The following is a 15,074-nucleotide window of genomic DNA, read 5'->3' on the forward strand; positions in this document are numbered from 1 at the left end:
GCTAATCCAATTTAATCATTTTATAAGGCTAAAAGATAATTAGAAAAACCCATCTAAAAATCTCTTACCATGCTGTTAACTACTCCCTTCAGAGAGCAGCACAAACCGGGTCTAAGAAGGACAGAAAAAGGAGTGGGAGGCCCCGATTCACAACTGTGCAAGAAGACAAATATCTGTGAGTGTGTTGTTTAAGAAAAAGATGCCTCACAGGTCGTCACCTGGCAGCTTCACTAAATAGTACCCATCAAACACCAGTGTCAGCATCAACAGTGAAGCGGCGACTGCAGGATGCTGGACTTCATGGCAGGATTGCGAGGAAAAAGCCATATCTCAGACTGGCCAAAAACATTTTCAAGTGATCCCATACTTTTGAGAGGTAGTGTATGTAACAATTTTATTTGTTTTATGATTGACTGATATATTTTTTTTTAAATAAAACTGTGATGTGTTATTTTAAGTTGTTACAGTGTTTTATGGATTTTCTTGCAATGTTTCTGGCAATAAACAAATAAATCAAATTATATTTGTCATATTTCTTAACTGCTTAAGTGTTGGTTGATGACTTTACTTCGTTGATCACATTTTAAAATTAGCATCATACCTCCTCTGTTCTGGTTTTCTGTGCACAAATTAAAAACATACATGGTGCTTATTTTGGAGTCCAGACTAGCATTTCTGTCTCTGCACCAGAAGCTGCCCAGTGAAAAATAAAATAAATAAACAATTGAAATATAAAGTGCCAAAACTCACATTCCAAAATTAAATGTCATCTGTTGAATTCAATACGTTGATAATTATTTTTAAATCCTGCTATACAGCTGAAACTTCACAGAAAGTATCCAACATATACTTTTAAAGATTGTCCAGCAAGGGTGTGCTTATCTGTGAATGCTCCACGGACCAAAGACACAGACCAATATACAGTTGTAGAAATAACAGCCCATCAAAATGCAAATATTTGAAATATATAGTTAAAAAAGTATGTAATGTAATGTAATGTAAAGAGAAAACACAGAACTAGTCCCTGATTTCATAAGATTGCATAAGATTAAGCACAACTGTGTTTAAATTTATTTTTTTGAACAATTTTTGAGGCATATACTTTTTGTAATACATTTTACAGGTTTTCAACACGAGTAAGCGTATTTCCACCTTAAAAAGTGCAGGACAGGAAATACTATCCAGTAGAGCCCAATCGCTCTCTCTCTCGCTCTCTCTCTCTCTCTCTCTCTCTCTCGCTCGCTCTCTCTCACTCCCTGTATAGTGGCGTGTATACTCTCGCCTGAAGTGTGTGTTGTCACTTAAAATGGGGAAATGAAAAGAACCTCTATCCGTGTCGCGGTTTCCACTTTCCTACCTGGTTTTCAACTTTGAAGGACTGTCAGCTCACCTTCAAGATTCCCTCCTCGCTGGTAAGTTTGCTTTCTTCCTATGTCAACATTATTTTTTGCATTTCACATTAACACGGACACGCTCGGAATGTTACCAAAACAAAGTTTAAAACAAAACACCGGAGGTTGTGTGTTTGTGTGTTACTGTATCACAAATAGCACCTGAAGTCAGACGAAAGGTCATTGCAATGATAACAGCAAATGCGTGACTGCTCCCGTGTACCCCATTCTAGGGTAATTACTGTGTGTTCCAAAGCAAGCTTGATCTTGTTTATGTGTGAAATCAAATAGCAACTAGCTCGTAGCAGCCTGCAGTTGAGAGATCATGAGCTGCTTCGTCTAAATACCTGTGGCTTGTCCATCAGGAACGTCAAATTTTCTCTTTCCTCATCCAGTGAGTGTGGTACAGTTGAGGGATTATTTCATTCATGATTTACATTGACTATAGATATTGAAGTCACTCCTAAACAAACATAACAACCTGTCTAACCTGTGCAAATCAACAACTCTCTAATACTTTTAAAGCAAAAAATCCAAGGCCATCCATCCATTATCTATACTGCTTGTCCTCGTTAGAGTCACAGGTGAGCTGGAGCCTATCACAGCGGACAAACAGCTACTTCACCTAAGATGTTATTTGAGACGAAATTGCTTACTGTTTATAAATCCCTACGCCTTGACTAAAGCCTAAATTCTAGCTTGACAAAAACAAATTCCATGTGTAATCCAGATTTTCTGATTAAACCCTGTTTAATGAAAGGAAAAAATAGCTTGTTTAATAACAATAGTGCTGGATGCTGAGCTTTGTCCTCGTTGTTTACATCACATGCTACTGCAATGACATATTTCCCACCGTGACACGCTGTCACATGTCTTCTGTCTGTGTAGTCATGACGTCGGAGGGAGATGGCGACCACAATGTGGCTGAAAACGACGAAACATACAGAAACCCCACGGAAGTGAAGATGAGTCAAATAGTGCTGCCTTGCCATTCTAACCACTGCGGTGAGCTGAGCGCTGGGCAGCTGCTCAAGTGGATGGACTCCACTGCTTGCCTGTCAGGTAAAGACAAAGATCCTCAATTAGAAGGAATCAAACTGATAACAGTGTGGACACAACCAACAGGGACCTACTACTGTTTTACAGTTGAAAAGTGCTTTTAGCAAGCCCTACTAGGACCACCTTGTTACAGAATGTCATATAGCACATACGAGAACGCTAACATAGCTAGTATGTGCGCTACAGTGCTAACATTACAGCAACATCATACAAAGTTAGCCTATTAATTGAAGAAATATATGGTGATTAAGCTTACAGCACCCACACCTTTGTAGCTGATTCATGGATAGTTGGCAGAGCACCATGGTTTATTTTAAGATGTGTAGCGAAGCCAGCTTTTTTTCTTTTCTTTGTTTTAAAAAAAAAGTGGTGGGTGAATGCATGTGGCAGATCAGAGGTGGTATCATGTCCACGAGGAAGGAGGTTTTTTTCATGACATCATAGCCGTATCCTGAAAGCCGACCGTTTGAGTGGCACATCTGTCAAAAGTGGACACATATTACTCTTAGCAGTCATGTGCAGTGAGTTTGGAGTTTTTGATGTAAATACAGGTTTCTCCTTATGAGACATTCGACAGGTTCTAGGTGTATAATATATGGTTTCTGCAACATGATGTTATTGGCAAACAAATTGACAAACAGAAACTGGCAGGTGCCATGAGCCACTTCAGTGTGCACTCAGACAGTGTGCAGGGCTTGCCCACTAGGCCGAGGAGCCACGCTTATGATGGCCTCACTTTAGGTTTCTTCCTGGCATTTGATCAGGAAATCTGCAAATTCAGCAATTTTTAATAATACAATGTTTAAAACAATTGGAATCATGCATATTTTTTTTATTCATTTTTGCATCATGACAAGTGAGGCTTTGCCTGCTTCACCTGCCTGCCCTGACCGCACATCACTGACTGTTAGAACTTCATTAAAAAGCCACGTTTGCATAATAGGGTGCCTGTATGTGTGTCTATGACGACTTATCACAACGTACACTGACCTTTTTTCCCTCCTTTCTCAGCTGAGAGACATGCCGGCTGCTCCTGTGTTACTGCGTCTGTAGATGACATCCATTTTGAGCACACCATAGGGTAACAATAGCTGGAGGTATATTCTGTGTTGATAGTGTCATCACCTGTGTGTGTGTGTTGCAGGGTAGGAAATGTAGTCACCATCGTAGCAAAGGTTAACAGAGCCTTCACATCCAGTATGGAGGTTAGTGCCAAATGATGACACAATAGGGAATAGAGGACTGATTTAAAACAACAAAATAACATGTTGATTGTTATACTGTAGGTTGGAATATCGGTGACATGTGAGGACCTCTACACTGACAGACATTGGAGGGTTTGCCAAGCCTTCGCCACCTTTGTGGCAAGGAGAACCGAAGCTGGGAAGGTATGAGGAGTGAGAAGCAAGATATGGACCAAAATACACTAAATGGGCTAATTAGTTAGTTAAATAATGAATGAACTAGACCCTTTGGTCCAGCTGGGCCAATTGTGGCCTGTTTATCTCACAAAGGTAAATACAGTGTACACCCTTAACATTTTTGAAATTCCAATAATGTAAACTTGGAAATACATTTGTGGAGCCAGTGTACAGTTTGTATGGCACTATAGATTTACTATCCCCTAGCACTGCCATTATTGTCTAAATAGCTGACATATCAAGCATGATGGTGGTAGCATCGTGGTCTGAGGCTGCATTAGTGCTGCCAGGACTGGGGAGCTGCGGGTCATTGATTCAAATTGAAATTCCAACTGAAGGGAATAGCAAGATAATAGTCTAACCTGCAGTGATGGTGTTGGTATAGAGACATGGTCTGGGGGTGCATAAGTGCTGAGTACATTGAGGGAAATCCAACATTCTGAAGAAGAGCATGTCCCTCCCTCCCTTCTCCAACATAATAAGGAGCCCATATACATCCATGATGACAAGTACCTAGCAGAGGAAGGTGTAAGCGGTTGAGCACATGCGGAGCATCCTCCCGTTTGGACATCAATAATGGCTGTGTCAGCTGTACACTGGCTACTTCTATAATATTGTCTTATGATAATAAAATGGTTGCTCAGATGTGAGGTGGGTACTCACTTCCATTTGAGGTAGGTCGTCATGACGCCTGTTCAACACCTCCTTGTGTTGCAGGTCCAACTGAAGCAAATGTCTCCTCACACACAAATGGAGCAGATGGAGTACAGTCTGGCAGCAGAGCGGAGGAGGATGAGACTCATCCATGCTGAGATCATCACAGACCTGTTGAGCAGCAGCACAGCTCAGCTGGGTACGCGCCACCCATAAGGTTTCCTCATGTATGGCACTTATGAAAGGCATCCGCACTGCTGAAATATTTGCTCCATCTCCCCATCGCTCTCGCTGCAGGAGAATGTCAGGAGTATCAGGATGCTGTGCCAGCCGAGCGCACCCGAGTGGAGAGCGTGGAGCTGGTGCTTCCTCCTCACGCCAACCATCAAGTGAGCACCTTTGGGGGCCAGATCATGGCTTGGATGGAGAACGTAGCCACCATTTCAGCAAGGTATGTGTCCACTATTTTAGCATTGATAAATTCTTTACTGGGTTGGAATTAGAATCATCCCAACAGCAGGGCAGAAGAGCAACACTTGAAAAAACACACTTAATTTTCATTTTCCAGGAATATTATAAAAAAAACTAATTACAATAATATAATAGAAATGTGGCTGCACGGCGGACGAGTGGTTAGCATGCATGGCCTCACAGCTAGGGGACCCGAGTTCAATTCCACCCTCGGCCATCTCTGTGTGCATGTGTGGGTTTTCTCCAGGACTCTGGCTTCCTCCCACATTCCAAAAACATGTTAATTGGCGACTCCACGAGATTGGATCTATGAGAACGAGACAAGACAAGATTTTAACATTACTTTTAAGAAAAGTATAAAAATATATGACAAATATAGGGCTGCACGGCGGCCGAGTGGTTAGTGCGCAGTGGTTTCTGGTGTGTATTGTTTCCATTTCTGTCATTAATTTTGTGTATTTTACAAAATTACAGCAAAAGAATTAAATATCCTTTTACACTATTATTTTATGGTAATTCTATTTATAGATTAAGGTTTACAATGAGACTGCTACAAAAAATACTGTGTGTGTTGTTGTTTTATGTCTCCTGTCCATGCAGCCGCTTGTGTAATGCTCATCCCACATTGAGGAGCATAGATATGTTCCATTTCCGTGGGCCATCTCACATCGGTGACCGACTGGTGCTGAAATCCATTGTCAACAATGCCTTCAAACACAGGTGAGTCTCCAAAAAAACCTATCACAAAAAAACACATCTAGTTGTCATTCGTGTCTCATCATGTTGTAGTATGGAGGTGGGCGTGTGTGCTGAGGCCTACCAGGGTGGCGAGCCTCAGCGCCATATAAATAGTGCCTTTATGACCTTTGAGGTGCTGGATGGTGATAGGAAACCATGCACGCTTCCCCGGATAAGACCCGAGCCTGTGGTGAGTTAATCATGTGGTCACATCCGGAAGAAATTTATGGACAAGAAAATGCATTACAAAAAGCATGCAACATTTAAATTATAACAATGTTTAAATCGTGTTACAGGATGGTAAAAGGCGTTATCAAGAAGCCATAGCCAGGAAGAAGATACGCCTTGATAGGTGAGTTTCACCCATTCATTCAGCAAGAGTATTACAAGAATTTAGTTGGATGTGGTACAAAAAAGTAATGCATTGCAATTTAGTAGACAGCTCAGCACTTTAATGTTGCTTGCAATTTGAAATTATGAGCGCAATATATATATACATATTTTTTTAGTACAGTGACCTACTAGATTATAATCACAGCATAATGCTTGCACATACCAGTGTAAGTTGTAGATACAAGCAAATAAAACAATGGTTTAGACTCAGCATAAGCACCAAGATGGAGACCTGTGTTCCACTTCCCCTCTTTGCCGCAAATATACTGTTACGTCCAGTCATTTCTGGTACAAACTTGTGACATTTTCAGTGTTAGTGATAGTCTACACTGCTATACAGACCATAGACTAACAACTCTAAAGTATATCCAAGTTTACTTTAAACAGTCTTGTCCCTTCAAGGAGATACTCTACTAAAAATGCTTGCAGAAATACGAGGCGTGTACTCACCTTTGAGATATATAATTATTTATAGTAAAAGTACATTGTTCAGTAAAGTTGTTGTAGTAATGCTGAAACTGTGCCACCATCGCACAGTGTGTTTGTTTGTGTTGTGCTGAGAATCTATTGTTTGCAGTATAACAGCATGTGACTCGTCAGAGCTGAATATTACTGCTGAGCAGAGCTTGTCAAGCATAATACGCTCATTGTTGCACCGCAAAGCGGTCTGCCTCAATTCTAATCTTAGTTGAGCCTTTTTATAGCCAAATGTAAATAGTAAGACTGACTAGCCTTTAAATTGCTCCGGTCTAGCTTTTGTTTCCGGAATGTATAGTAAATGCTTTACCATGTTTGCAGGAAATATATTATCTCCTGCAAGCAAACTGAGGTGCCACTCTCTGTTCCTTGGGATCCAAGTAACCAGGTATTGATACAACTTTTGCAAAGCTTCTTAGATATTGTCTCAAAGCTTCCCAGAGTGCTTTGTTTTTCCAGATGTATTTGAGCTACAATAATGTATCCGCACTGAAACTGATGGACACCAGAAACAACTGGGTGTTGACATCTGAGAAAAATAAAGTGAGTATTATTGGTGTGATTCCGGTATGCATTCTGATCTTTATTGTGTGGACAAAGTGCACAGTCATAGTGAGTCCTCCAAACAAGCAAGGCCCACGATTTTTTTCTTTTAGTTATATTGCAGTGGATTACCCTGAAGCAAAACACATGTGCAGTATTCTGCCCCACTTTTCCCAAGCTGGACATCACTCACACTGGATCTTATTTGTAGGTCAGACTGTACACGCTGGAAGAGAACCAGACACTGTGCTTCAAAGTGGAGATGTATGTCAGCGTCTCAGCCGAGCAGACGTTCCACCTGTTGTCAGATCTCAGGAGGAGAAAAGAATGGGACCGGCATTATGAGTCAGTCACACATTCCTTTAAAGGGGGCCTATTACGCGTTTTCCACTTTTCTGACCTATAAATGTAGTTAGAATGTTGGATTATCGTGTTAAACCATGCCAATGTTTCAGATAATGAGGTTTGCGCATTTGGAAGTGAGCCCTGAAAGAAGTTTGGGATGGCTCAAAACGCTCGGTTGAAAAGGCATGGTAAAACTGTTCCTTTGTGTTGTCACAGAGGGGCTGGCTTCCTTATATGGTTCATAGTTAGGAAGCACTTTGGGCGTGACCAATCACAGCGGAGTGGGAATGCTCGGAGACGGGCCATGGGTGGAATAAATTCTATTTTGGCGGGAAGCACGAATCAAAGGATTATTGTGGGGTTATTGGGTTATTGTGTGTAGCTGCTCTATAGGAGACCACAACTGAGCATAATAGGTCCTCTTTAATGCTTTTCACATACAGTGTTGACAAATGACTTCAATATACTGTATACTAAAACAATGGACTGGTTTGAATGTTATGTTTACTAATACCTGTATGCGGCTGTCTTAAAGGGAGTGCGAGGTAATCACACAGGCGGATGAGGACGACACCATTTATCGCATCGCGACCCCCTCTGTCAGTAAAGGAGGCAAAGGCCAGGACTTTATCTTGCTGGCATCCTGTCGGAAACCATGTGATGTTAGGTGTGTTGGGACTTACTGCACTACATCATAAAACACAGAAATGGCCTTGCTTGTGCACCTTCACCTGCCTACAATCAAACATGGTTGTGGTAGAATAATGGCCTGGGGTCTGCAGTTCATTGAGGGAAAACATCATTTACTGTGACATTATCAAGCAGCACATAATCCCCTTAACACATGCTTTAACACACCTCCGAGATGATAAGTGCTTTGCTGAGGAAGGTGAAGGTGATGGAGTAGTCAAATATGTCTCCTCCAGACCTGAACCCAATAGAGAACCTGTGAGGCATCCTCAAAGTGGAGGAGAACAGCTCCACCAGGGATGTCTCATGGAGAAGTGGAAGGGGATTCGAGTTACAATCTGTGCAGCTTTGGTGAATGTTGTGCCCAAGAGGATTAAGACAGTGCCAGATAACAATGGTGCTCACACAAAATATTGACTACTCTTAAATGACACTGTATTTCAACTTAATTTCTATAGTATTGTTCCTTAATTATAAAATACTTGCTAAAATAAAAAAGAGATACTGTACATTTTATAAGAATGTCCACCACTGCTGCATTGCAGTGCTTTGTCTTGCATGAATTACAGAATTCGTTTCTGCATAACTCTCAATTTATTGAAATTTTCACAGGGACCCATATCTGATAGCGCTGCGTTCTGTCACTTTGCCCACTCACCCTCCAACTGAGGACTACAACAGGGGAGAGGTGCTCTGCGCTGGCTTCACCATCTGGGAAGAGTCCAGCACTGTCACCAAGGTTAGACATTTGTCAAAAGTTGTCTGTTAAGAAGACCGCATAGGATTTTTAATGGCTGCAAAACAAAATGCACATTTTAACCAGAGTATGTGTTTGGCTGCAGGTCACCTACTACAATCAGGCCACACCGGGGGTTCTTCCCTACATCTCTACTGACATTGTCGGACTCTCCTCGTCTTTTTACAGTGCTTTTTCTGCCTGTAGTGACTTCCTAGAGGCCAATAAGAACAGCTTGTCCACTGCATCACTACAGCCCATCAGTGCAACTGATATTCTCTCTCTACAAAAGGAACAATAGATAACTTCTCTCTAGCAATGTTCTGTTATTTGAATAATGATAGTTAATGACTTAACCATACTGTGGGGCTTTGTTATATTTGAAATTAAGTGGGCATTTATTCAAGGGCCAAGGAAATGCAGTAAAGGTGTGTTTCAGGTGTGTATTTTTTTCAAATCGGGTACTTGTTTTAAAGGTATACAATAGGATTACCAGTTTTTAAACATGAGCGCACAATGAATGTTCCTCTTGGATGTATATGTGTTATTGGACCCAACTGGTGTGACTCATTTTGTGCAATAATCATTTCTCAGCCAGATAAACAATATATTTTAATGGTACAACCAGGTTGCAGAGTCATACCAGATTTTGTTTTGTGTCCTTTAATATGCAATATATATTTGATGTAAAATGGGGCAGTTTTAATGTTTAGAGATCATGGGATCATGTGTAGCATTTCTGAACTTGAACAAACAATATTATGTATATTTTCACTGGCCAGGTATCTCACATGATATGCTGTATTGATTAACTGGAATAATAAACATTAGAGCATCTCTGTCTTAATTTACAGTTATTTTTTAGAGTGAAACATTCAGGTATAAACCAATTTTGCTGTACCTATATACACAGAGGAGGCGTGTAAAAGGATGCTACGAGATGGTATAAAGTTTGAAACTGTGCCGTGCACAAGGCTATGCAGTAAAATTGATTTGTCCTTGTTACGTTTGCAGGCCCCAGGAAAAAATGGCCATGCACTCACTCTTGTGAGGTCAGTTAGTGGCTAATGGTGGCCACTGCAGTGCCAGCTCTTCTGTGTTATTTTAGGAATGTATTGTGCCTTTGCCTGGTGTCCTGCACCTGTCTGGCCACATTGACTAGTCATTGCACATGAACATGCTGACGTTGATGCTTGCACATGTGCAAATGTGTTATGTTGAATTATGTTCATGCTCTGTTTGTGAATATACGTATTTCTTATAGTCAATGAGACGAATCAGACTACAAATCTCCACATAGATCAATGAAATCAGAAATTTGGAGTTTCTGTGTTATAAAGTTGGACTGTGGGACTTTTAAAAGTACTTTTTGAATTGAATGAGATGCCACTTCATTTCATCGGCGGCCCAGATACCGTTGGGTTACTGGGCAAGCCTGAAGGGACATCAGGATAGTCATCCAAAAAAAGGGTTTGGGATAATTTGTCAGGAGAGGGAAAAAAGTAAACAAAGTTAGGATGGTCAATAAGTAAAATCATACAAATTATGGCCATCAGAGACGTGCTAATGTCCTCTACTCTTCCTTTTCCAGCAGTACCTCCATGGTGTTTTGAGAAACATTAGGATGATTTGTGTCTCTTAAAGTCTAATCAGATGAACGATATTGATATGAGTATAGGGGGATGAGTTGACAGATATTGTACATCATGCAAAGACAGCAACAGGGAAAGCACAAGTCATAGTAAATATTAAGTACAGTAAAATTAAAATTAATTCAATTGTGATAAAATTAACTCGATTGTGAGAGAAAGGTTTTTAAAGAAGTGGCAGGAAGAAGGTGACGGAGAACCAAAAGATAGGCATATTAAAAGAGTGGGGGAAAAAAGGGAGGAGGTCTTCACATGTGCAAAATGTAACCTACTGGCCGTTGGGTAAAAATGTGAGCTTCCTGGATCTGTCCTACTGTCCAATATCTATACAAAAGTCAAGTTTGAACAAAGCTAACCGTCTTTACTACCACAACGCACAAGAGAAATTAATAATTGTATGTAGCACTTTCCATGATATGACATATATGTGTAAAAAGCGTTCACGTGACTGACCAAACACGGAAGTGAAGTCGTCGATAGCGGAACCTACATAATTATACTTTTACACATATGAGATGGCGCTGGTTGGTACATTAGTACATTATTGGTACTACATTAGCCAAGAACGTATATTTAATGTTAAACCTACACTAATCGCACTAAAAACGATTTAAATACACGTATTGTGTTTCTCGCGATAAATGCCAAAGACAACACAGTCACGTGACAGACGAAACCCGGAAATGACACAGAAAATCGCGAAAGCTACATATTCTAAAACAAACAACATTTTAAGATAGTTCTTTACATATAAAATGGCTTTCGCGGGTTGTATGCGTGACTTGAAATATGCAACGGTGGACAAGTTGAGCAAATTCAATTCTATGCGCGGTGAGTTGTCCCCTAGTCGGACTGATCGAAATGCAATTGAGTTAAACCCTTTCTCACAGCCTGTATATTTTGTTTAGAACAATTGCAAACTGTCGACATGTCCCTTCTTTACCCGAAGGTCGGCAGGTGGACGCTTGTGAATTTTGGGACGTGGTGGTCGTGACCGCAATGGACGAGAGGCAGAAAGATGTCTACGAAGATGAGATCAGAAGAAAACTTGGCGGCACACTCCCCCTCGGAATTCCCTACAACGTCTTCTCCGATCCCCCTGGATATAAAATAGGTGAATGTGGCAGCATGCTCAATTAATATTGTCTATTTTTGCGATCATTGGGATGTTATTGACTAAGCTGCGTTCTCAGATGGCAAAGTTGATTTGCTGAAGTATTAACAAAACCATCCGAAACCCGATGCGCACCAAACAAGCAAACCGCCACTGTTTGAGAAATTGATCTCGGTCCGCTTTCAATCTTCATTGCTCATACAATATAGTATGTGAACGTCATATGAACTAGAGATGGGCGGGTGAAGCCTCGGCTTTGATTAGCTTTGATGATTCAGTGAAAAGCAGCATTAGCGACATCTGGTGGAAGAGTGAAGTCGGGCTTCGGGCTCATTTGACCAACTCATGGACATGGACCAATGCAACCAATGTCTTGGAAGGGCTGTCTCCCAGCTATGTGCTTTGTGTGTTTGTGTGACGGCACGATTTTAGGATGGGATGGGGATTTAAGGATGGGGAAATGTAGCAGAATACAAAAACCAGCAGACAGCATTTTGGTTTCATACTTTTGCATTGTGTCACATAATTTGTCATGAAAGCTTCCCATTTAAGTCCTAAATTAACATGTACAAATACTTTACTGTGCAGTCTGTGGTTCCAAAAATAACAGTGTACCCACCAAGTGTCTTTTTTAAGATTTCTGGCCCTGGCCAGAGCACTCGCTGCTGCTGCTACTAAGTGTGGACCAACTATTTACAAGGTTTTAGTGGGCAATCACTTTTTTTTTTAAATTTGTGTTCAGTTGTCATTAACTAATATTTATATTTGTTTGATAATCAGAAACATTTAAGTATGACAAGAAATTGGATAGCGGCCCAGTATCTTCCTTCCAAATTGCTTGGCTAAGTTTCTCCTTCAAAGAATAAGGGGGAGACCTATCATATATTATGTTCGGCAAGTATATCTAATGCTTTGGCAAATATCACTTTTTTCAAGGCAATGGAGGTTCCACCCTGCATGCTCTGCAGAAACTCAGTGACATCTACGGCAAAGCTCTTTGCAAGATGAGAGTCCTCCTGATCCATGCAGGTACGTGCACTCAGATCATGGGCAAACACCCCTATATCAGTGTACTTAGGAGTAGCGTTTTGTTAAGATTACGTCAAGTAGGGAAGATTTTGATGCCATTTACTGGTGAGTCCGGAATGGAACCCTATCAAAAAAACAGGTATCGACTATGTATTAATAAGTACACAATGTACTGTATAACAACCCTTATACAATTATGACGCCATATTGCAAAGATGACTTGCAACCAACCAATATGTTCATAAATCACTTAAAACTTCCCTCCAGGTGGTTTGAGTCAGCGTCTGCCTGCTGCCAGTGCCTTCGGGAAGGTCTTTACCGCCATGCCGCTGGGCGACCCTCTCTATGAGATGCTGGAGCTCAAACTGGCCATGTACGTGGATTTTCCATCACACATGAAGCCTGGCGTGCTGGTGACGTGCGCAGATGACATCGAGCTCTACAGTATCCCAGATGACAGTAGACTTGCATTCGACAAGCCCGGCTTCACCGCGTTAGCCCATCCCTCACCACTGTCCGTTGGCACTACCCACGGTGTGTTTGTTTTGGAACCACGTGAGGACTCCGCTTTTCAGAAAATGGAGAACAGAAGCTGCTTACGCTTTCTTCACAAACCGAGCATTGAAAAGATGCGCGGAAGCGGTGCTGTTTGTAAAAGGAAAAGTGATTATTTTCCTATATGTGATATGGAGTTTGTCTACACAGACAGCACCTATTATATGGACTTTGATACGTCCCAACGTCTCCTTAATGTGTTTAAAGAGGTCGGACCCTTACAGTGCGAGATAGATGCATATGGTGATTTTCTCCAAGCATTAGGACCACAAGCCACCATAGAATACACCTGCAACACAGCCAACGTCACCAACCAAGACAGCAGTCTGGTTGAAGTCCGCCAAAAGATTTTCCATCTTCTCCAAGGGACGCAGTTGAATGTTATTCTCCTGAATAACTCCAAGTTTTATCACATTGGAACCACGCCCGAATATCTCTCTCACCTTACCGAGGTTGACGGCCTGAAAAGCATGTTGTGCCTGGAGTCGTGGGCTTTCAGCAGGCACCCAGGTAAAAACTTAGATAAGGCTTCCTGTGTGATATTCAGCATCCTCCATCCAAGTTGCTCTGTGGGAGCCGGGTCCGTAGTGGAGCGCTCCAGACTGGAAGAGGGGGCATCTGTAGGCAGGGGCACACTGGTCAGCCGTTGCTGGGTCAGTCCAGACTTTTCAGTGCCTGATGGAGTCTTCATGCAGACATTGTGTGTGAGCCTGGAGGACAGAAGCGGATTTGTAACTATCGCCTTTGGTGTCAACGACAACCTGAAGTGCACCGTGGGAGCTGCTGCCTCTATGGAAGGGCTGAGTCTGTGTGGGGTCACTCTGGACACGTGCGTGTCCCGCTGGGGTCTTTGTGGCCAAGTCTTGAGGTTCTCCGGTGACATGTCCCGCTGTAGTTTGTGGAACGCCTGTCTGTTTCCAGTTTGTGCTGATGAACAGCGCTCATTCTCTGTGTCTCTCAAGATGCTTCAGGCAGTTCTGGGCGGATCTGCATTCGAGTTGCAAGAGACAAAATTGATATCCCTGCAAGAGGCCCTGCTGTGTCAGAACGTGTTGGAGATGCACAACATCTGGAAAAAACTCAATGATGACATCTTACAGATAAAATGCCAATTTATTACCTCAACTCCTTAGGCTTCCGCCACGGGATCAAGACAGTGACTATCTTCAGACTAAAATAAGATAATCAACGTCTACCTTTTTATTAGCTCCTTATTTAACCAACCATCCATCCACATGAAACTGCTTTTGTGCTAAAGACCTTTTTTTACTGCAGGTGAAAGTTGGTCAACCAACAATAAAAGGCAGTTCTCTTCCATTATGTTCTATTGGTGTGTATTTCAAGGCTTAGTGACAAATATATATATATATATATATATATATATATATATATATATATATATATAGACAGGCTTCAGTGTACCCCTGTGACCCTAATGAGGATTAAGCTGTACATAAAATGAATGAATGAATTATATACTGTATTAGATACAGTGTACATGTGTCATTTTCAGATTTTTTTGTTTTCTTTTGTTTTATTAATGTTAAACACATGGATTTATGGATATATTGAATTTTGTAAGCAAATCATGTCCATGTTTTTGTGTAATGATTATGTTTCTTTACATTACATTCTGCAGAAAGACTTCATAGTAGGATCTTGCTCCTCTGAAGGACAAGATGTGTCAGAACCTCCCCCAAACTGTCTCTGTGAACTCTGTGTATGTCCCCATAACCCTGGGTTTACCTATGTCTCAATTACACACACCAGTGATGGAGGGAGATCAGTTGTCGGAGTCGTTCGTTGGCT

General features: G+C 41.5%; 2 protein-coding genes across 3 annotated transcripts; both read left to right on the forward strand.

The window, feature by feature from the left end:
* The first annotated feature begins 1,250 nt into the window (after positions 1-1,250).
* On the forward strand, positions 1,251-9,759 carry acot11b (acyl-CoA thioesterase 11b). The gene is made up of 16 exons (XM_058073030.1): positions 1,251-1,412; positions 2,280-2,453; positions 3,462-3,531; positions 3,595-3,655; positions 3,737-3,838; positions 4,589-4,724; positions 4,823-4,976; positions 5,597-5,716; positions 5,786-5,924; positions 6,031-6,086; positions 6,926-6,992; positions 7,064-7,147; positions 7,359-7,492; positions 8,028-8,159; positions 8,795-8,921; positions 9,025-9,759. Exons 2-16 carry the CDS (start codon positions 2,282-2,284, stop codon positions 9,217-9,219), a joined length of 1,749 nt encoding a protein of 582 aa, XP_057929013.1. The 5' UTR covers positions 1,251-1,412; positions 2,280-2,281; the 3' UTR covers positions 9,220-9,759.
* A 1,316-nt stretch (positions 9,760-11,075) lies between these two features.
* fpgt (fucose-1-phosphate guanylyltransferase) lies at positions 11,076-14,560 on the forward strand. Of its 2 annotated transcripts, none has more exons than XM_058074498.1 (4): positions 11,076-11,398; positions 11,525-11,681; positions 12,618-12,710; positions 12,978-14,560. In XM_058074498.1, exons 2-4 carry the CDS (start codon positions 11,567-11,569, stop codon positions 14,396-14,398), a joined length of 1,629 nt encoding a protein of 542 aa, XP_057930481.1. In that variant the 5' UTR covers positions 11,076-11,398; positions 11,525-11,566; the 3' UTR covers positions 14,399-14,560. The 2 variants fall into 2 exon arrangements, with proteins under 2 accessions (XP_057930481.1, XP_057930480.1); XM_058074497.1 differs by having other exon boundaries at positions 11,080-11,398; positions 11,517-11,681; positions 12,978-14,554.
* The last annotated feature ends 514 nt before the right edge of the window (positions 14,561-15,074 follow it).

This window comes from Doryrhamphus excisus, chromosome 5 (assembly GCF_030265055.1).
Source record: "Doryrhamphus excisus isolate RoL2022-K1 chromosome 5, RoL_Dexc_1.0, whole genome shotgun sequence".
Taxonomy (NCBI): Eukaryota; Metazoa; Chordata; class Actinopteri; order Syngnathiformes; family Syngnathidae; genus Doryrhamphus; species Doryrhamphus excisus.